The 21,893-nt window shown below is 42.6% G+C and overlaps 1 protein-coding gene across 4 annotated transcripts in view; it reads left to right on the top strand.

The window, feature by feature from the left end:
- Atg4c (autophagy related 4C cysteine peptidase) overlaps positions 1 to 21,893 on the top strand; it is a 72,545-nt gene that overhangs the window by 13,937 nt on the left and 36,715 nt on the right. For all 4 annotated transcript variants that reach the window (XM_032901783.1, XM_032901784.1, XM_032901785.1 and 1 more), the window contains 6 exons: positions 3,086 to 3,220; positions 8,517 to 8,600; positions 10,491 to 10,724; positions 14,446 to 14,776; positions 16,195 to 16,265; positions 17,468 to 17,604. In XM_032901783.1, the coding sequence (XP_032757674.1) occupies positions 3,145 to 3,220; positions 8,517 to 8,600; positions 10,491 to 10,724; positions 14,446 to 14,776; positions 16,195 to 16,265; positions 17,468 to 17,604 (933 nt within the window). In that variant the 5' untranslated portion in view covers positions 3,086 to 3,144. The remainder of the gene's footprint in view (positions 1 to 3,085; positions 3,221 to 8,516; positions 8,601 to 10,490; positions 10,725 to 14,445; positions 14,777 to 16,194; positions 16,266 to 17,467; positions 17,605 to 21,893) is intronic.

The raw sequence follows: 21,893 nt of genomic DNA, 5'->3' as shown, positions 1-21,893 counted from the left end.
TTTTTTTTGAGGCAGGGTCTCTTTATGTAGTCCTGGTTATCCTAGACCTCACCATGTTGATCAAGCTGGCCTCGAACTCACAGAGATCTGCCTACCTCCACCTCCTCCTCCTCCCCCTCCCGTGTGCCATCATGCCATCACCAGCAGTTGTATGCAGTTTTGTAAAGCTGTAGTATACCAGCAGGCAAGGCCAGCCACACCTGTTCAACAACGTATTATCTCCCACTATGTGCCCTGTGCGGGTCCAGCCCGGGCTCTGATCATGGACTGTGTGGACATGTCTCCAGAGGTTTTGCACAGCTTGCCTTTGCCTCTTTGAAGCTGAAGATTTTGTAATTTGATTGCCAGGTTCATGGTTTTTGGGTTCAAAGATGACTGAACGACAATTCATTTCACCAGGTTTCAAAGTCAGCAAGGTGCTGATGTGTGCGCGCGCGCGCGCGCGTGTGTGTGTGTGTGTGTGTGTGTGTGTGTGTGTGTGTGCACGTGTGTGCGTTTGTGTGTGTGTGAGTGTGTGTGTGTGTGTGTGTGCGCGAGTGTGCGCCTGCACGCATGCGTGCGTTTATGCTTGTGCTTTTAGTTGGGTTTCTTATCAATCTTTTGCCCTATTCACAGTCTGCAGGATGGCTTGCAGCTCACTACCCTAGCCCAAGCTAAACCCCAACAGGGCTGCATCCTGACCTCGGGGTTTCTTCATTTTCCCTTTGAGTGTCTTTTCAGTTGCTCGAAGACAGGTTTCTTTGACTCTAACTCACAGAGCCGGTAGGAGCAACCTCAGTCTGACATTGTAGCTTCCAGTAGGTGTCCTTTGGAATTGCCCACCACCGGGATTTATAACTTGCTTTTCAAAGCAACTGAACCTCTGTCAGCCAGCCCTGGACCTCGTTCTTCCGGACAGACTCTTTATAAGTAAGGGTTTTATTAATAGAGAAGCAGCTGTGAATTTTTAGTTTTTGAAAAAAACTTATGCATGTGGGAGTTTTGCCTCCACCACATGTGTGTAGCTGCGGCAGAGCCAGAAGAGGATGTCTGGTCCCCTGGGTTTAGAGTTAGAGATGCTTGCGAGCCACCACACGGGTGCTGGGATGCGCACCGGGTCCCCTGCGAGAGCAGCCAGCAGCTCTGCCGCGCCGCGCCGTTGTGAGGTTTTACCTCATTGATACCACCTGTCTCAGGCCAGGTTTCTCGAAGCATTTTCTAGCATCACCACTTTCAGAGGCCTCAGACCTTATTAATTTGGGTGATAACATGTGGCAGAACACGGTAGAGCACGTGGTGAGCGAGGCTACCCATGTCATGGTTTCACTCCAAGCTACTTCAGTGGGGGCAGTTTTGGTCGTCTCCTTAAAGTTTAATACTGAACCAGGGGTCGTGCTTGTATTTCATGTATTAACTTTTCGTGTCAACAGTTTGTGTTTGAATTTGGTTTTTCATTTGTTTATTTATTTTGCTTATGTGTGTATAGTACATGTGTAGAGGTCACAGGAAAATTCTCAGATGATTTTTGTTCATTAACGAGGTGGATTCTGGGAGTCAAGTTGAGGTTGTCGGTAGCAAATTCCTTTTACCTGCTGAACGTCTCACTAATTTTGTTATTTTGAAAGAGACCCAGCTAAGCATTTCGCCTTATGCCTACAATCCCGGATGAAACTGAAAGAAGATTATGAATTTTTTTTTTAAGTCATCTGGGGGTCAACAACTTAAATAATAAAAATAAATTACAAAGGTAGAGTTTTTATTTCGTAGAGATTTCACATAAAATATTACTGGCATTTTGTATATGGTTGACTTCCACCGTTTGAATATATAGTTATTACTGATTCTTTTCCTTCTTTTTGAGAAGTTGTAACTCAGCTCTTTCCGGTCTCTCCTCCAGGCTGCCGTGCTGCTATAGTTAAGCAAACAAACCCCCACAGAATCTGTCCCCCCTGACTCAGCTGCTCCTGGGCTTCAGGGCCTTCGTACCCGCCCCTTTAACCCTTTAACTTCACCCCGGAGTCACAGTTTTATATTTCTTGTTCTGTTGACACATTTGTTTTTTGCATGTTCCTTGTACCTCAGGGTGTGTAGTTAGTAACTTTTAATTGATACAGTGAAATAGGATGGCGATGAAGAATGATTGCCAGTGTTTTCCAGAAGATACTTAGGATCCCCAAAGCACAATGGGCTGTGAAGCAGGCTTTCCTTGAAAGCTAAAATGCAAGCTATTGTGGATAAACACAAACATTTCCTGTTGTAATTTGCTCACCTCTCAGATCGTATCCCGAATCTCAACTTTCCTTTCAGGTTCCATTCATTCTTACTTAAAACCAAAAGCACTTTCTGTTGTCAATTTAAGCCATTCTTCTTCCTTTTAAAGGCTTCAGTATTGACACAGGAAGAATTGTTACCTAAAAAAATGTAACAATTTCAAAAGCAAAACAATTAGACATCATTACACGGAAGCAAGGACTACTTAGTCAGTGTAAGTGGAAGTTACTGAAGGCAGCCAGCCTGGGTAGGGACCCAAGCAGCTTCTGTAATTACAGCGAAGGCTTGGGTGCGTTTGCAAGCTTTAGAGCGGAGCTCTGCTCTTCAGGCACTTTGTGAGCGCCTGAATGAATACATTCACTGGTGAGCTATTGGGGCCCTATTGTTTGGCTTTATGTTAATTCTAATTTACATACGTTACTTATATACTTTCTGTAGTTAAAATATTTGTAAACTGTCATATTCTAGAAAAAATATGAAATGAAAAAATCTTCTCTCCCTCCCCCCTTCCCTTTCTTTCTTCCTTCCTTTTTTGATGAGGCCATTGTAGCTCAGATTCAAACTCACTACACAGCTAAGGACAAACTTGAACTTCTGATCTTTTACTCTTTCCCTCCAGAATTCTGGGATTTCAGATATGCACCCCTGTATTTATGTGGTGCTTGGAATTAGATCCACATTTTGTGCATTCTAGCAAGTATTCAACCAATGGAGCTATAGCCTCAGCTGGTTTTGCTTATTTCAGTTTAAATTATATTTGATAGTTTAAGTATCTTCAGCAGTGTGGTGCCATCTAATGTGTATTGATTACTTATTTGCTTATTTTTTCTTTCAGTACATTGGATTTTCTAAAAGAATGGAATCAAGTGATGGCTTTTTCTTTAGAATTTGAATATGGAGGCTTCAGGAACAGATGAAGTTGACAAGCTAAAAACTAAATTTATATCTGCTTGGAACAACATGAAATATAGTAAGTATTGTGATTTAGGTGTTGTGTAAACTTACCTGAGACGGAATAGTTTATTATGTCTGGAATAGTCATGGACTAGGGAAATGTAAGCAGGGCTGATGAGAATCTCTTGAAGACAGTGGAATATACTCACAAGATTATATTCTAATCTTGAGATCAGAGACTCAAATATTCTGTATTGAAATGTGGGCATGGTAGGATCTACCCATACACCCAACATTCTGGAGGTGGAGACAGGAGTTCCAGGCTGGCCTGGTCTGCCTAGTGAGTTATCTACGTAAACAAATACTGTATGTATTCCTAAGAGACCCCTTCAGTCCCAGGTCTTTCCCCTTTTGAGATAAGGTCTCATCTAACTTTAGTGTCCCTAACAACCTGGCTTGGGTTAGTTTTGAACTCATGACCTTCCTCAGGCAGCTTAGCACTAAGGTTCCATGTGAGGTTCCTTTTTATATGTATGTAATCTTTCATCGGTGTCTGTACCCGACATTTTGATGCTGTTTTCATCAGTTAATGTTGAGTTTCTGTGAACAATGTTGCTGTGGATGGTCTTGTACAGATTTTGTGTGACTACATCTTTTTTTTCTTCTCCATCTTTATTAAATTGGGTATTTCTTATTTACATTTCAATTGTTATTCCCTTTCCCAGTTTCCAGGCCAACATCCCCCTAACCCCTCACCCTCCCCTTCTATATGGGTGCTCCTCTCCCCATCCTCCCCCCATTACCGCCCTCCCCACAAGAATCCCGTTCACTGGGCGTCCAGTCTTAGCAGGACCAAGGGCTTCCCCTTCCACTGGTGCTCTTACTAGGCTATTCATTGCTACCTATGCAGTTGGAGCCCAAGGTCAGTCCATGTACAGTCTTTGGGTAGTGGCTTAGTCCCCTGGAAGCTCTGGTTGGTTGGCATTGTTGTTCATATGGGTCTCAGGCCCCTTCAAAGTCTTTCAGTCCTTTCTCTGATTCCTTCTACGGGGGGGGGGGTCCGTTCTCAGTTCAGTGGTTTGCTGCTGGCATTTGCCTATGTATTTGCTGTATTCTGGCTGTGTCTCTCAGGAGAGATCTACATCTGGTTCCTGTCGGCCTGCACTTCTTTGCTTCATCCATCTTATCTAGTTTGGTGGCTGTATATGTATGGGCCACATGTGGGGCAGGCTCTGAATGGGTGTTCCTTCTACTTCTGTTCTAAACTTTGCCTCCCTGTTCCCTCCCAAGGGTATTCTTGTTCCCCTTTTAAAGAAGGAGTGAAGCATCTGCATTTTGTGTGACCACATCTCTAAGGCTGAGTCAGGACCAGCTGAGGAAACGTTAATGCTGAGTCATGCCGGGCAGTGAATGTAACTTTTCGAAGAATTGCCAGACTGCTTTCCAGAATAGCTGCGTCATTTCACACCCCCGCCAACATGTCTAAGGTCTGAGTTTTCCGAGGTCCTTGTCAGCTGATCAGCATGGTTTATCTCTGCCCCTCTCAGTCTGGTTTCACTTACCATACGTCAGTCTGTATTGCCAGCGTCTCAGCGCTGCCATTTTTGTAGGTTTATCATCAAGTGTAGAACTGGAGGCTCAGTTTTCCAACTTTATTTTTCTTTTTCAAGGTTGCTTTGCTTATTCTAGAACATTTGTGCTTCCATAACAATTTGATAGTTTTTCTTCTGCTCCATCCAATCCATTGGTAATAGTGTCTATGTGATTTATTGAGAAAACCGACTCTACCAAGAGTCCTCTGTCTTTTACAGGTGCCGTGGCATGTGTGTCCCACTCACATATCCACACACAAATAATAATTAATTATTAATAATTAATAGTAATGCATTAAGTAAGAGATTGTTATTTATGGCTCTTATCCGTTGGCTCCCTGCTTTTGTTTTCGTTTGTTTTTTTGATATAGGGTCTGGTCTGTCTGCGCAGCCCTGGAACTCACCGTGTAGACCACCCTGGCCTCAAACTCACAGACGTCTGTCTACCTCTGCCTCTCAAGTGCTGGGATTAGAGGTGTATGAGCCCACACACCTGGTTGTATAATTTTTCTGAACATGATATTTTTATTTCTTCTTTGAGAATTTCATACACGTGTATAATATATTTTGATCTGGTTCACCTCTCCAACTCTCTGGTTACTTATCTCTCCATCCCACTCCCAGTTTTGTTACATGATCCACGGAGTCCAGTTAGTGTTGTGCTGCCTCTGTATGCACAGATGTGCATCCACTGGAGCACGGCCAGCCTATGAGGAATCACAGCTCTGAAACAAACAAACCCAAAACAACCTTTGCCTATCAGCTGTAAACTGCTTAGCTAGGGGTGAGGGCTGTGAGCCCCTCCATGCTGGAGTGGGGACTGCTGTGATCTTGTGAGAGGTCACGAGTGCAGTGGTTCCGCCATGTTTAAAAGATACTATCTTGCCCTAGTCCTTCCCAGTCTTTCCCGACTTCTCTTACCATCTTTCTGCTCCTTCTTTAGTGATGATTCCTGGGTGTTAAGGGGAAGGTTTGAGAGAGAGAGAGAGAGTGTGTGTGTGTGTGTGTGTGTGTGTGTGTGTGTGAAGAAAATTTATAAAATATTAGGTTTCCATATGGCTTTTTCAAACATGTGTTAGTGCTAATTCCTGCTCTTCCTCCAAGCTTCCCGGCTTCCCCATGGCTCTGTATTTTGTATCTTCAGTTTTTTACTGTCTGCCCCATAGTATCCTGATTTAGCATCAGTAAGCTGAAGCAAAGATAGGCAAGGAGTTTCATACAGTGAACGCATTTATAAAGATGAGTGGAAAATGGTCAACCAAAACTAAATAGTTAAAAGAGAAAGTCCAGTGTACGGGTTAATCTTTTGCTGTGTTCAACTATGCAAGTTCTCATGAGCTTGTAGGAAAAGAGAAAATGTCAGGGTCCTTTGAGAAGCACTGGACTGTCTTCTGTACTGAGCATAGAGCAAATCAGTCAGCTGTGAGGTCTCACAGGGAAGAGAAGGGCAGGGGAGAATGTGTGTCCTGTGATTGATGTGGGACAGTGAAACACTGTGACCCTAAGTTCTTGTTAGATGTGAGCTCATGCAGTGCCTCAGATCGCATTTTCTTCCTCTTCTGAGGAAAGATTGGAGAGCGGTCAGTCAGAAGATGGAGGTGGACAGTAAACCACAGGGAGGGAGACGGTAAGAGGTTTCTTTTTAAAGATTGGTTCTTGAGCGTGTCTTTACTGAATTCTCAGAAACCTGTTGCTTTTTGAGAGAAAAGATGGCTGCTGTGGTGGGGCTTTGATCTAATATTTATAAAAGATAATACATGGGAAACCCAAGCCTGGTTCCTGGTATACACAGCAGGTACATACCCGTGTCAGTGAGTTTAGAAGAGAACCAGATCTAAGTGGAAAGCGGGGAGGTCGTCCCCAGTGACGACTCTGAGAGGAGTAGAACTTCGATGGACTGACATTCTGGGAGACATTTTTATCAAGTAGTGAGGCACACACAGTAGGGATGGAGAATAGAGATCTAATTTGTACCCCAGTCTTCACTGAGACTGAGAAGTCTAAGTCTGATACATAGTAACAGGATGGTTTTAACGTTTTTATTTATTTTTAAATTCTTTTATATTTTAATGATAAGTATGCATGTATGTCTGAGTGTGGTTTTGTGAACCCGAAGGCCAGAAGAGGGCAACAGATGCCCTGGAGTTGGGGTAACAGGCAGTCGGGAGCCATTTGACATGGGAGTGGGAAACTGAACTTGAGCTCTCTGGAAGAGTAGCAACTGCTCTTAACCTCCAGCTGTTTCTCTGTCCCCTTAGCGTTTTTAGTGTGTGTGTGTGTGTGCATGCGTGTGTATGTGTGCGTGTGTGGTGTGTATGTGTGTGTGTGTGTGTGTGTGGTGTGTGTGCGCCGGGCACACATATGGAAGTCAGTGGACGGCCGTGGGCCTTGTTTCCTCCTTTCACCGTGTGGGTTCTGGTCAGAGGTCAGGCTTGGCAGAAGGCTTTTCATTGAGCCGTCTCGCTGGTCCAATCACATGCTTCTGAACAGAAAATCTGTCAAGGCCGAGCCACCGGGGTTTAACTTGGTAGTGATAGGGGAAGGGGAAAGACTGTGAGCAGGGAAACTTTTTTTAGCACCTTACCGTAAATCAAGTGAAGCCCAACGAAGGCTGAACAGTGTCTGACTTCCTGTCTGTCTCCTTGTCTAGCAGAGAACTCTTCTTGAATCATTGTAACTTTTAGTTCATATTTTTCTTTATTTGTATAAGTGCTTTAGGGAATATAAAAACCGAGTTTTAAACTTTTGTTAATAACTCTGTATAATGTAGACACAAATAGTCTGTTAGACCTATGTCTGCTAACTTTAATTCTGTCTGTACATGCCCTTGTGTTTAGAAAACCATCCACTCTGCTTTTTTTCTAGAGTCTCTCTGTGTAGACCAAGATGGCCTTGAATTTGTGATTCTCCTGCCTCAGGCTCCCGAGTCCAGGCCTTACTGACACATGCCACTGTGACATATTCAACCCCACTCTTAGCATTCAGGGTTTCCATAGGCTTGGCAGTCAGTGTTCAGCACTGTAGGGCACCACTGCTCTTCACCAAAGATTCAGAAGGGTCCCTGCCATCATGGATGCCAAGGAGAACACCACCTCTCTCTTCCATTTTGATAATTAGAGTTTGTGACTTCAGTTGGGGCTTAGGACAGGGGATTGAAAGCCCAGAAGGGATGACTGAGTACGTGTGTACATCAGACAGTTACATCAGAGGCTGATTTTACCAGGTGGGCCAGCCTATTTCGTGCTTTCCTCAACTTCCTCTCCAGGGCTTTCAACTACTTTGCACCTTTAAAATGCCTGAGATGGAAGACAATTCAAACAGTTGATAATCAGAGTTCCAGCCTTTCTAGTTTGTGTCAGGAGAGCATTGTGACCTGCCAAAATATATCAAAATCACTTTTTCCTCTTCCATGTTTAATAAGGAGGAGATTATGGTTAAGAGACTGGAATTTGTTTAAACTAACAAGTTTATTTACTTAAAACATTTTTAAAGAATTTATTTATTTTATGTATTCATGTACAGTGTAGCTGTCTTCAGACACACCAGAAGAAGGCATCAGATCCCATTACAGATGGTTGTGAGTCACCATGTGATTGCTGGGAATTGAACTCAGGACCTCTGGAAGAGCAGTCGGTGCTCTTAACCACTGAGCCATCTCTCCAGCCCAGTTTGTAACTTCCAAACATCCATATTCATACCTTGCAGTCAGCTACAAGGAAAGAGATACTATAGGGCTTTTTCTTTAATTTTAACTCCAGAACTTTCTTTCTCTCCTTGCAGGTTGGGTGTTGAAAACAAAGACATATTTTAGTAGAAACTCACCTGTTTTATTGCTTGGAAAATGTTATCATTTTAAATATGAAGGTAAGTGATAAACGTGTAAAGCATTAACAAAATCTTTGAAGACTTTCATTGCTAAATGTTTTGTTACTTTATTTCCATATTAAACTGCCGTGACACGTTAAGCACCTACACATGTGCTCCCGTTCTTTGTTAAGTTCCCTGGGAACTCGAGTGTGTGATGGTAAAGGAAAGGGTCTCCCCAGTGACGTCACCAAGCATCCGCCCAGTGGTCACATTCCAGCCTCTCCACTGAACTCCTGTCAGTCAAGCAGGCTCTGTGGGTGCAGACTTTCCAGAACTTTCTCTGTACCTTCCCTTCCCCATCCTCCATTTCCCCCCTTGCTGTCAGGCTTCACACACTGCTTTCATGGCACACATACCCACGTCCTTCTCGTAAATGGTGTCAGTACATCCCAGAAGCTCTGAGCTGTTATGTTTTCATTTTCATTTGGTTCTAGGAGTTCTGAAAACTCCTTCCATCCAGTGGAACAACCCTCTGTCTTCGAGAGTTTCTTGTTCATTTTCCACCTATTTGTATAGGTTTTGTAGTTCTTGATATTTCTTAGTATTGTGTAGTCAGCCTCGACTCAGCCTCCAGTAATCAATGATTTTCTTTCTTTTCTATGTTTGTTTGCTTCCTTCCCCCCACTTTTTATTATGTGGGTTCTTGAAATATTTCTTATTTTTCTTAAAGCTCTTGGAACAAAGTTCACTCAGTACTGACGATTTCCCCATAGGATTTAGTGTTGTCTGGGTCTGAAGAGGTTAAATGACTTGACTTCCAGAGAGGAGATTGGAGCTCTGCGTGTGTAGGATGAGGCATGAGAGTCAGGAACTATCGTAGCACATTTAAAACAAATACACATGTCGAAGGGGCCTATTTAGACATATTGTAGTGCCATGTTTGATTCCCAGTCACTTTTATTTGTGACTCACTTTAAGTTCTGTATAATATTGAGAGAAAGTCATGCCAACGGAGGCTTGGAATTCATTTGTTTATTACCATCTGCTGAATATAGGTGAAGGTTGAATGATGGGAACTTTTCGGAAGGAGCAGAAGGGATGGGTGAAGGAAGAATGAAGACAGACCGTATTGTAAAGCTCGGCCTTTCACATCCCACAGAAAGGCTTTGTTCAGATGCTGCACCTCGTGCGATTGAGGGCTGTAGTTAGATGTGTTTCCGCACTTGTGTGTCCACACCTCCGGGCCAGCCAGCACTGATGATGCTCACAAGACGCTCCTAACACAGAGAGTGTCTCTGGCTGCAGGGAAAGGTGAAGTGCTTTCTCTGGGAATAAGTGAGGAATGGCAGGTCACTGAGAATAGTGTTCCATGAATTATTCGGCAAACAATGGCTTTTTCATAGTAACCGTGTTAGAGATAATCAGTTTGCAAAGGCCTTTAAAATGATTTGTGTGCATAGCAACAAATTCTGAAGAAATGGTATTTGAACATAAAGGACATTTATGTTTTAAACTTTTTATATTTTACTCTGTAGCTTATTAGTTTTGACTTTAAAATTTGAGTATAAATATCCACAACAATACAATGTGTACTACATGTGACTGCATACGTTGTTACATACTGACAAGCCATGGCATCTTATTTGCTTGTCACTTTTCACAGAGCTGGAATGTGTGTGTCCTGAGCCAACGGAGGTAAAAAGAAGGTGTATATTACCCTCTTGTCCAAGAAGTGATTCACAGAGGTGCAGATGTCACTGTGAAAAGCAGTGTTTTTCTCCAGGGTCCAAACCACCTCGGGGTTCCTTCTCATTTGATAAGACAGCAGAGGGCTTACAGTCCTCCTAAGTGAGATGGCACAGTAATGACAGACACACATACCTACCATTATGCACACTTGGTCACCTACCTTTATCCTATATAACTTATGTTTTAAACATTTTGTAGATGAAAGCAAGGTGTTGCCCGCAAGATCAGGATGTGCCATTGAAGATCATGTAATTGCAGGCAATGTGGAAGAGTTCCGTAAGGATTTCATTTCTAGAATATGGCTGACCTACAGGGAAGAATTTCCTCAAATAGAAGCTTCAGCCTTGACGACAGACTGTGGCTGGGGCTGTACACTGCGGACCGGCCAGATGCTGCTGGCTCAGGGACTCATACTACATTTTCTCGGTAGAGGTAAATCAAGTCTCTGTTTCTGGCTGCTGCTGTTTTACTCTGGGTATCGGTTTGTATCCACCTTGCTCAGGTCAAGGTGTTCACTGACCTAAGAGCATCTGTTCCGCCTGTACGAGCTGAGCTGAATGTCTTACACATCCGTGCTCCTCACTCTCTGAAAACTGTAGACTCAGCATGCTCACCACAGCGAGTTTCCTTCACGTTTTATTGTTGTGGTTGAATTCTCTAGCGTACCCCATTAAGTTCATTAAGCCCTGGGCAGAAGAATTTTTACTCTGTTTTTCCTTTGTACATGTCAGTAGTATTTTGAAATTTTCATCATAAATAATTTTATTTATAATTATTTCATATTCTATTTATATATTATACTATTTAACAGTATATATGAATTATATATTATAAATTATGGCATATGCAGATTATGTCACATAATTATAGATTAATTATTTTATATAATATAGTAATATATTATATAGAAATTATATGTTATATAATAAAATTATATATTTAATAGACAATATAAATATATAATTATATCATTATATTTGTAAATTATATTATCTCTATATTATCATATATAATCATCACAAATGATCTATAATTCTCTACTAATTAAATTATTATTTTATTTTTAGAGACAAGGTCTCACTGTGTAGCCTTAACTGGCCTAGAGCTCACAATAGACTAGGCTGGCCTTGAGTTCACAGAGGCCCACCTTCTTGTCTCTTGCATGTTAGGATTATAACCACACCTGGCTATAATTCTTTATATTAAAATTTTAGTCTAATTAATGAGAACATTATGTTTAGAGTTTTAAAAAGATTTATTAAAATAAATAAGTGTGTATCTGTGTGAAGGCCAGACGATGTCAGATCGTCTGGGGCTGGAGTTAGAGGAAGTTATAAGCTCCCGAACATGGGTACTGTTGATTCATGTCCCCAACCCCAGTGCTTAGACATATATTTACTTATCTGTCTGTCTGTCCGTCCATCTGTCTGTCCATCCGTCCATCCATCCATCCATCTATTTGAGACAGGAGTTCTCTGACTGTCCTGGAAAACTCTCTAGAGACCAGGTGGCCTCAAACTCGGATATCTGCTTGTCTCTGCCTCCTGAGTCCTGGGATTAAAGGACTTGTGTTTAGACTTTTAAACCCTCAGAAAATCGCTTCTCGGCTTTTTGGCTAAGATCAAGTGTAAACCCTCAGAAATCTCATCGATAGTCAACTTACTTGTATTTACTTTCTCATGTCATTTCCCTATCAGTCAGTTTTTTAATAATGTGTACATTTGTAAGAGAGTTTTGTTTTACCATTTTCAGGCTGTCATCAAAGATAATACTAAATATTATCAGATTTCTCTAAAGTGCTAGACAGCATCCTGTACTCTAGAGACTTCTATAGAGTCATTTAGCAAGCAAGTGTGCGAGTAGAGTGACTAATACAAAGAACAAGGTGGGTTTTTTTTTTTTAATTTTTAAAAGTTTTATACATTGGATATTAATCTCAGGGCCTTGGCTGTATGCCAGAAAAGTGTTCTAACCACTAAACTCAACTAAGACTCAGTTTACACAGGTTTTCTGGGGGTGATTTATCTGTGGTCCTGTGTACTCATGAACAGGGATGGGAATGTTGATTCCTGAGCAGATCTGAACCCAGGACTTAATCTAACTGGAAGATGATTCGCTTCATTGACTTATAAATGCCGTTTGAAGATTGCGGCATAATTAAACAGTAAAATAACGGTTCTATTTGCTGCGTTTAGGTCTGATCTCTTCTCTGACTGTATTCATTAGGTTTTAATTTGCTAGAGAACCGCTACTATTATTCTCTAACAAACCATCATAGTATTCTGAAGGAAGATATCTGGAAAATATCTTGAACAAAAGATATTTAAAAAATATTTTTTAAAAAATTTAAAAATATTTTTAAAAACTACTGAAAGTTAAAATCTCAGCAGTTTTGCTTCTTTTTTTCTTCCTTTTTTCTTTATTTTATGTGTATGAGCACACTGTAGCTGTCTTCAGACACACCAGAAGAGGGCATCAGATCTCTTTACAGATGGTTGTGAGCCACCATGTGGTTGCTGGGACTTGAACTCAGGACCTCAGGAAGAGCAGTCAGTGCTCTTAACCACTGAGCCATCTCTCCAGCCCTTCTTTTTCCTTTTAAAACATGTAATCAAAATGAACCCCCTCCTAAAGGCATCTACTCAGAGTACTATGAATGTTAATAAATACTTTCTATTTACTTAATTTTTATTGTGCCTTTGGGAAGCCTAGAGGTCTGACAGACTAGGAGTAGAGTATAGGAGTCTTTATTTCAACTGAAGAGTAACAAGAAGAAAGGAAGAAAGGAAAGAAAGAAAGAAAGGAAGAAAGGAAGGAAGGAAGGGAGAAAACCATATTGAAGGACCGTCCATTTGTACTAGAGTTTAGCAGCTTTTATTTTTTTTGTGATTTTCCCTTAATTATGTGTAGTACAGTACCAGTTTGTTAAAGTTAGAAATCATAGAGTAGTTCTGAGACAGTCAGATCTAAGCATATCATCAATTTATCGTATTGGTTTGCTTATATGTTTATTGTTTTATTTTATAAGCACATCTCATCTTTGTCCCAGTCTGGTCCTGCCCCTACCCCAACCCCTGCCTGGGTCTCCTGAGCACTGCTCCTGCCCCTCCTCCTCCCCCAACCCTTACTTCCTCTTTTGTTCCTCTTTCCTCTATTTTCCCTTCTGTTTTTCTTCCCCTTTCAGTACAGGGATGGGTTGCAGGGCTTTGAGTTGTTAGACAAACACTAATCTATGCCCCCATCCCACTGCTTTTGCCTTTTTCTTGAGGCAGGCTCTCCCTGTGTAGGCTAGTCTGGCCTCTGTACCTTAGCCTAGCATGTGCTGGGCTTAGGGCCTTGAGTCACGTGCTGGGCTTGCTAGATTTGTTTCCTTTTCTTTGTTTTGTTTTTGAAACAGGGTCTCACTGCATATCAGGCTGGCCTTGAACTCCAGAGATCAGCCTTCCTCAGTTTCCCAAATCCTGGGACTAAAGGAGTGTGCCTCCATGCCTGGCCGACATTTTTTTCTTCTTCTTTCAAAGCTGCTTTTTACAAGTGTTCAGCCCTGAAATCATACACATACAAGTGATACTTCATGTAATGAACAGGTTATACTTAGATCTTTAAAAGCACACACACACACACACACACACACACACACACACACACACACACAAACGCACGCACACACACACACAAAACAACAATAAAAAAAAAAGAGGCCATGAATTTGAGAGAGAGCCAAGAACTAGGTACAAGAGAGTAGTTGGAGGGAGGAAGGGGAAAGGAGGTAATTATGTAATTATATTTTAATTTCAAAAAAATTATTAAAGCAGCTTTATTGGGATATAACCTATTTCATTTAAATTACTTTTATTAAATAAATGTACTCATTTAAAGTGACCAGTTCAGTGGTTCTTAGTATTCTTACTGAGTTCTGTAGCCGTGAGAATAACCAATTTTAGAGTTTTTAATTATCGCACAGAGAACCCTTTGACAGCCATCCTACCATGCTCGTCGCCGTTAGCAACCGTCACTCTAGTTTCTGCCTGTGCACAGCCTTGAGTGTCTGTTTTGGTTCAGAAACCTGGTTGGCTTTACACACCGCATACTGTCTAGCGCGGTCGCCAAGGTCTGTGTCTGAAAGTCTGAGTCTTGCTTGGATCTGCCGCAGCCTGGACCTGGCCCGACGCACTGCACATTGAGAGTTCGGACTCCGACTCATGGACCTCCAACACCATCAGCAAGTTCACTGCGTCCTTCGAAGCCTCCCTTTCAGGGGAGAGAGAACTCCGGACCCCAGCAGTCTCTCTGAAGGGAACGTCCGGGAAGCATCCCGACGACCATGCAGTACAGAGTGAGATTTACCACAGGCAGATCATCTCTTGGTTTGGAGACTCCCCTGTGGCTGTCTTCGGCTTACATCGCCTGATAGAGTTTGGGAAGAAGTCTGGGAAGAAAGCTGGTGACTGGTATGGACCAGCAGTGGTTGCTCACATTTTAAGGTATGGTTGTTCTCAACCCCTCTGTTCTGTGCTTGGAAATACCAACTTTGACAGGGAGGGTTCACAGCCGAAGCTCTTACGAGCAGCGACATGGAAGCCTGCTTTTCTTAGCTAATGGAGGGTGGGGTCAAGACAGAGGGGCTACAGCTGCCTTTACCTACAGACAGGTTCCTGCTCTTGGTTACAGGTACAGACATCCAGGGTCTCTTCGTAGGTAGGTTCTCCTTAGATTGTACTGTTGTATGTTCTGAGAGCTGCCATCTCTTTCAGCCTGACACTGGAAGGCAGGCCATAATAGGTTTTTTTTTTTTTTTGTAGTAACCAATTTATTGATGTCTAATGAGATGTCAGGGGCTAACATCATCGTTTCAGCATTTTCATGCACACTTCACGTTCCTATGAGTGGCAGGTCATGAAGCAAACATTTATAGAAGCATAATCACAAAAGCATAGTTCCTAACCTCCGAGATGTCCCTAGGCTCCGTGTGCTTTCCTGTAGGGAGATGGCAAACACTTGGGACTTTGCAGATCGACACGTTTCTGTTGTTATTCTTTTTCCCGTTCAATATTTGAACCTGTCAGAACTGTTCTTAGCTTACATATAAGAACAGGCCGCATATTTAGACATAGTTATCTAGTGTTTCTTCTAAACTAATATACAGGAGCATACGTGGTAAAGATATAGGCAGATTAAATATTTTAGTTGCCACATCTGCATAAGTCCTTTTTCAGCTGTGGGCTTTGTCATAACACATGTCACTGAGAACGCTCTTGCTGAGAAGTGCCTTTTAGTTTGCAGCTTTGCTTACAGAATTCCAACTCGTTAAATTAGGAAAGTCATTTGCTCAGGTCGAATAGTTGTCCCGTTCCTCCCCTGTCCCGTGATGCTAGGATCAAACCCAGGGTCTCTGGTTGCTAGGCAAGTGTTCTACCACTGAGCTCTGCTCTCACCCTTCATACTGATTTTTGTAAGTGTGAACTAACTGTTGTTCAGAGGGGGAGGGGCGAGTTGCCAAGTGTAGTTGGGGACAAGCCCCGTAATACATCCTTTGCAGTGGATGTTTACTGTGAAGCAAACCTTGAAGCTCTGTGACTCACTGCTCAGAAAGCATTCTGTGCAGCCAGGGAGCTGATGAAGAAGGGAAGTCCTTTGAGGGCTGCGAGATTAGTTTATACCCAGGGATTCTAAGGTATATTTTGTGGCTTCGTTTAGAGCCTTCGGGTAACTTAGTGTCATGTTCAGCTTTGCAAAGTGCAGCTGATTCCCGACACTCTTCAGGTGATGGGTTTGACAGCAGGCATCCAGGGTACATAGGGCAGGCAGGGCAGCTAAGGATTGCCCTCCTTTTAAAGCTAAGTCCTTAGGTGACAACAGGAAATTGTAGGTAGGATTTTAAGGATGTTTATTATTTTCCTAGAAAAGCAGTTGAAGAAGCAAGGCATCCGGATTTGCAAGGGCTAACAATTTATGTTGCCCAGGACTGTACAGGTATGGAGTGTTTGACATTCTAGCCATGTATTGTGTTGGCTCAGACCCTTTATGTGTACAGAGCTTATCTCTTCCTGGTTATATTGCAAATGGTTTTGAAGATGATAGTCTTAGCTAATTCATTGTTGTTCCTATATAACATCCCTCATGTCATAGGAATTAGTATATTTTGAAAAAATGCCTTAATTGCTAATTTAAATATATTTGCCAGAAAAAATTTGAGCATTTAAAACGATTATTTTGCTATTATTTTTACCCTGAGAGAGGCCATCACTATTTAGGCTGGTCAAGTCTTGACTTTATAATTCTAGTTCAATCTACCCCATCACCCCTGCAGGCAGGGATGAGAGTGTATCAACACACTGGGTCTAAACTGGTTAGCCAGTTTAAGCTGGTTAAGATGACTCTTGCTTGTAAGCCTGATCCAGGGAGGCCAGGGCAGGAAGGTCAGACATCTGAGGATAGATAATTTCCCTTAGAAGCATGGTTCCCCCTAAGGTGCCAGTAAATCATCTCATGATTGTTTGGGGTCTTCTGTTGATACCCAGTATCTATAGTCATCTTGAAACCAGAGAACAGAAATAGAGCCCCTATTTACTTCCTGAAATACAGCCATCCCATGCTGTAAGTTAATTTTTTGTAGAAAAGCTATTAAGACAAAAATTATTGTTTTAGGAGAGTAAGAAATATGTCTGTCGGGTTTAATATGAATATATCTACAAACCGGGCAACCATCGAGGGCTCAGACTGTGGAAAGACTGGTCTGCTTGGCATTTTGTATTTCCTAAAACACGTACTTACTGTGTGTGGGAGTCGTGAGCATGCACAAGGCAGAGGACAACTGCAGGAATTTGTTCTCCCTTCTGGCATCTGGCGGTGGAGCTCAGGGTGTCAGGCTCGGGGACCAGCGCCTCCCTGCTTAGCCAGTGTTTGTCATCTAACCAAGCTAAACACTCTCTGACTTATCCTACGCTTGTGCCTGCCATAGTTTCCTGGCCAGAGCATATGCTTGGGGAGACCAAGACTTTGTTTTACTACTGTTGAGTTTCCAGGGGCCATGAGTATGGAAATTTAAACTTGTTGATACTTTGATGGTGAAACCAGAGACAGATGACCAATCAGTGGAGGGGTGGAATTAGAGTAAGAATGTGTATACAGCCACCTTTATGACATTTAATACATATTCATTATGTTTCTCCCAGTTTACAATTCTGATGTAATTGATAAGCAGACTGATTCTGTGACGGCTGGAGATGCACGTGACAAGGCTGTTATTATTTTAGTTCCTGTTAGGCTTGGTGGAGAAAGAACCAACATCGACTATCTGGAGTTTGTGAAGGTAAGAAGTGCTCAGTTCTTTTTGTTTTTATGTTCAAAGCAGTAGCACCTAATATAAAAAACAGAGAAGAGGGGTTGGGGATTTAGCTCAGTGGTAGAGCGCTTGCCTAGCAAGTGCAAGGCTCTGGGTTTGGTCCCCAGCTCCGAAAAAAAGAAAAAAGAAAAAACAAAACAAAACAAACAAACAAAAAAACCAGAGAAGAGTTGCAGTCTCCTTTTCCACAAGTGAGTTGTGACCCTACAGTTATACGTTGTGAAGTTTGGCATCAGGTATTTTTAATGTCAGCATTGAGAGATCCTGTGTGAGTCTGAAGAGCATCTTCTGTGAGGAGTGAAAGCCTTTCAGTCTTTGTGCTAATTGATAGGCTACAGAAGTGAGGTTTGCAATATGGCTCCTAATTAGTATCCTTTTCTGATTAAAAATATATTTATCTTAGTTACTCTTAAAACTAACAACCCATGTCAACCTAACTGTTAAAAAACTTTTAAAATTGCTACCATATTTTATAATTTGCTATTGTGGCACTATGGTGCCAGTGAGACATTGATTGTATAAGCAGAAGTGAGAGAGCATGGAGAGCCAGCCTCGCTCTCTTCTGAGCCAGTCTAAAGTCTCTCCAGCCCCATTGCATATAGGTGTGCTTCTCGAACCAAAAGAGCCTGTCTGTTCACACCCATTGTGTTGCGATAGGCACTAGACATTCAGTTTTAAAGCAATGCCTTTAAAGTTATTTGGTTAAGTTTGTACCCTTACTATTTCAGTTTTAATAAATGACTTTTCTCCTTGCTGCGATGAAACACTTGGCAGAATAAACTTTAGGGGGTTGAAGTTTGTTTTGACTCCCAGTGCAGAGATGTTCAGTCCTTAACCTGCAGGTGACATGTAGCCCAGGATAGCTGTGAATGCTAACCTACACAAGACTGGAAATGTACTTAAGACAGCATGAGATGTTTTTCTTTCCCTTCCCTCTCTGCTTTGGTAACTGCATTTTGTGGTCCTTTAGTGTGAACTTTGGTGATGACAATGTCGTGTTGCAGTGTCACACAGAACAGATGTGGGTGCACATGACCTTCTACTTGCATGTCTGTGTGTCTTCCAAGTGCAGACAGTCCGGTTACAACACCAGACAATGTGTGTGCTCATGGTGACTGGAAGCCCAAGTCACCACCAAAGCTTTAAACAGCCACCGCAGATAACGGCATTTAGAGTTCCTTAGAAGACAGCGTAGGGTTCATATCTGATGACGAAGGTTGCTTCCACTCCTCAGCTGTGTCTCCTGCACTGCCTACCACGCCTCACAGCTGGCTTCCCTGTGCACTACAGCAGCAGCTGGGATACAGAAGGACCCCGACCTTGCTTTTTACTTTCCCACCAGTTACTTTTTATGGTCAAAGTAAATATAATCCCCTACGTGTTACTGTGTTTTAGTCTTAGCACTGCTTTTACAGTGTCTCAAAGGAAAACAGAACTGGGGCTAGGGAGACAGACAGCTTAGCTAGTCACGTCCCATGAGGACCTGAGTTTGAACCCCACATGCCCACAGAAAGTTGGGCATGGTGGTGTGTTCCTGAAGTCCCAGTACCAGGGATGTGGACTTGGACTTGATGGCCAGGCAGCCTAGCCAGTCAGTGAGTAAGGTCTAGTGAGAGACTCTGTTTCAGGAAATAAGGTGGAGAGCAACTGAGGAAGGATCTTCATGTCATCCTTTGGCTTCTATGTGCATACCCGGACGGACACATGTGCACACTCATACACTCCTGGATGGGGGAGGAGAAAGGAAGCTCACAAGAAGAGACATTAAGGATAGAGAAAGAATGTTCAATGGTCAGATGACTAGTTTTCTAGGTGAGGTAAATAGTAAAGGCGTCTGCCTAGCTTGTTTGGAATTTACGTAAGTTGTCAAAGACTATAATTTGCAAAGTTGTCACATGTGATACATTTGTCAAATTCGATGTGCATCAGATGTGTTGTTTGTGATGAGAACAAAATAGTGGAGTCAAACAAAAGACTGTTCTCAACAAAATTGGCTTTTGAAAGTTATGATATGGACAGATTCTTGTTACATAGCAGCATTTTAAATAAGATTTATTTATTTTATGTATATGAGTACACTGTAGCTGCCTTCAAACACACCAGAAGAGAGGACCAGATCTCATTCCAGATGGTTGTGAGCCACCATGTGGTTGCTGGGACTTGAACTCAGGACCTCTGGAAGAGCAGTCAGTGCTCTTAACCACTGAGCCATCCTCTTCAGCCCTAGCAGAATGTTTAATAGCCAAAAATCAAAACCACTTACTGGTGGCGAATTTATTCACTGTTGTATGTAGAGTGAGGCAGGTGTAATGTTACATGCTTTGAGAAAGGGGACATAATGTCTAAAGTCAGTTTGTTTCACCTGACCACAGCCACAGAAACTGAAGAAATCAGAGAATCTATTGAAAGGAGCTTGCAGAGCAGAGCCACTAACTGTAAGATTCCTAGTCGGACTCTAGGTTACAGCTGGACCACAGATAGATACAGCTCAGCTGGCCACCTATAGTGAAGGTGTGGACATCGAGTCTGAAGCTATGGCTTCCTTAGTGCCATTAAAAGGCACACCTAGTCAAGGGTTTTCTATACAGGAGTAAGAAGAAAAGGCATTTGTCACTGTGCTTGTAGTAATTACCAATGGTAACTACTGGTCTTGGCGGGGGAAGAGAAAGGCCTTGTACAGACGATTTCACCACTGCCTAGAACTTGTATTGAGTGAAGTATTGCATAATACAGCACGAAAATATGTGTGCACGGCATTAAGACTGGAAACGACAAAAAGTCCTCACTAGGACTGAAGTTTTAAGGACCAAGGATTTAGTCCTCACCAATTCCAGGAATTCCTTAAGAATGTTGATGCCGACCGTGGCACCATCCGTAACATTTTTGGAATTGAGAGGCTAAGTCAGGGCCAGATGTTGAGATTTTACCATTTGCAAACATTATCAAGTCCTTTCTGATAGCAAAACCAAAATTTGTATCAGAAATTGACAGTGAAAACTGGCTAACAGCATCTAACCATCCCTTTTAATGGTTGGACAATGTGTCTTCAAGGTTAAAACCAATTGATCAACACCACTTTTCAAATCATCTCATTTTAAGCGAAGCTAAAATTGTGGTGGCTTAAATTCAGGCTCTTCAAACAGTTCTATACATTTCATCACGCCAGCTAAACACAGCCCCAAGGAGACCGAGAAATAGTGACAGAACTTGAAAACAGGTTTCAAGAACTTTGAGTAAATAATATTTGTGATTCCAGTTTTAGTTGCCATAAATTTATTACCCGCCAATATCCACACAATGACTAGCACTGCACTCTGGCTTTCATCTTAAAGAAGCTGATGTCTCTTACTAGACTTCCAGGGGCCTCAGTCTTCCAGAGACAAACACTGCTGGCCTCCCCTCACACCTTACTCACACCACTGCCCTTTTGCCTTTTGCAGCACCCATATTCATGAGCCACTAGAGGAACAACTAGGGCCAGCACAACCCAGGTGCACCTGGGTGACCCATTGAGAATCCCATCCCTTCCACCAACCAGCCACTGACACGTTACTTTCTCAAGCACGATGCCAAAGACCCTGCTAGTTTTATGTTATATAATAAAACTACTTTTAAAATATTCGTAAATCCTTGTTTCTTAGATATCTTCATTTTCTCGATCCACACTTAGCAGCTGCCCAGGGATTTCTAGAGGCCATCTCAGTGGAGTGCTGCATAAGCAGGGTTATAGCGCGGGGACTTTGCATTTGCTGGCAGATGGCTTGGAAGTGACACACAGGCCTTCTTTAGTGCATCAATGTTTGCTTGTGTATTGAATGTGTGACCCGTGGCTGTTCTCCTTCATCAGAGAAGCTAACAAGTTGGGTACCCCTGGTGTGGAGGTTAAGGCACGGAAGGCACACCGTCAAGATTGGCTGCTGCCTGTGGTGGTGGGAGCATAAAGAGCCTTGCCCACATCTTGGAGCATCAGGAAACATACTGTTCAAAGTGGAAAGGCGGCCAGGCTGTACCCTTCAGAGGCCTGTTGCTAGGCCCTCAACTTCTAGCAGTCATCCCCCTCACCTGTCGGTGCCAGCACCGACATGGTACCAAGAATCGGCTAAAGCCCACGGGATGAAACACAACACACACACACACACACACACACACACACACACACACACACACACACACACACACACACACACACACACGTTATCATGTCAAGCCAGGAGAGGAGGAGAGGGAGAGAGAGAGGGTGGGGGGGGGAGAGCGGG

The sequence above is a fragment of the Rattus rattus genome, chromosome 1 (genome assembly GCF_011064425.1).
Source record: "Rattus rattus isolate New Zealand chromosome 1, Rrattus_CSIRO_v1, whole genome shotgun sequence".
Taxonomy (NCBI): Eukaryota; Metazoa; Chordata; class Mammalia; order Rodentia; family Muridae; genus Rattus; species Rattus rattus.
This window is presented reverse-complemented; position numbering and strand designations above follow the sequence as displayed.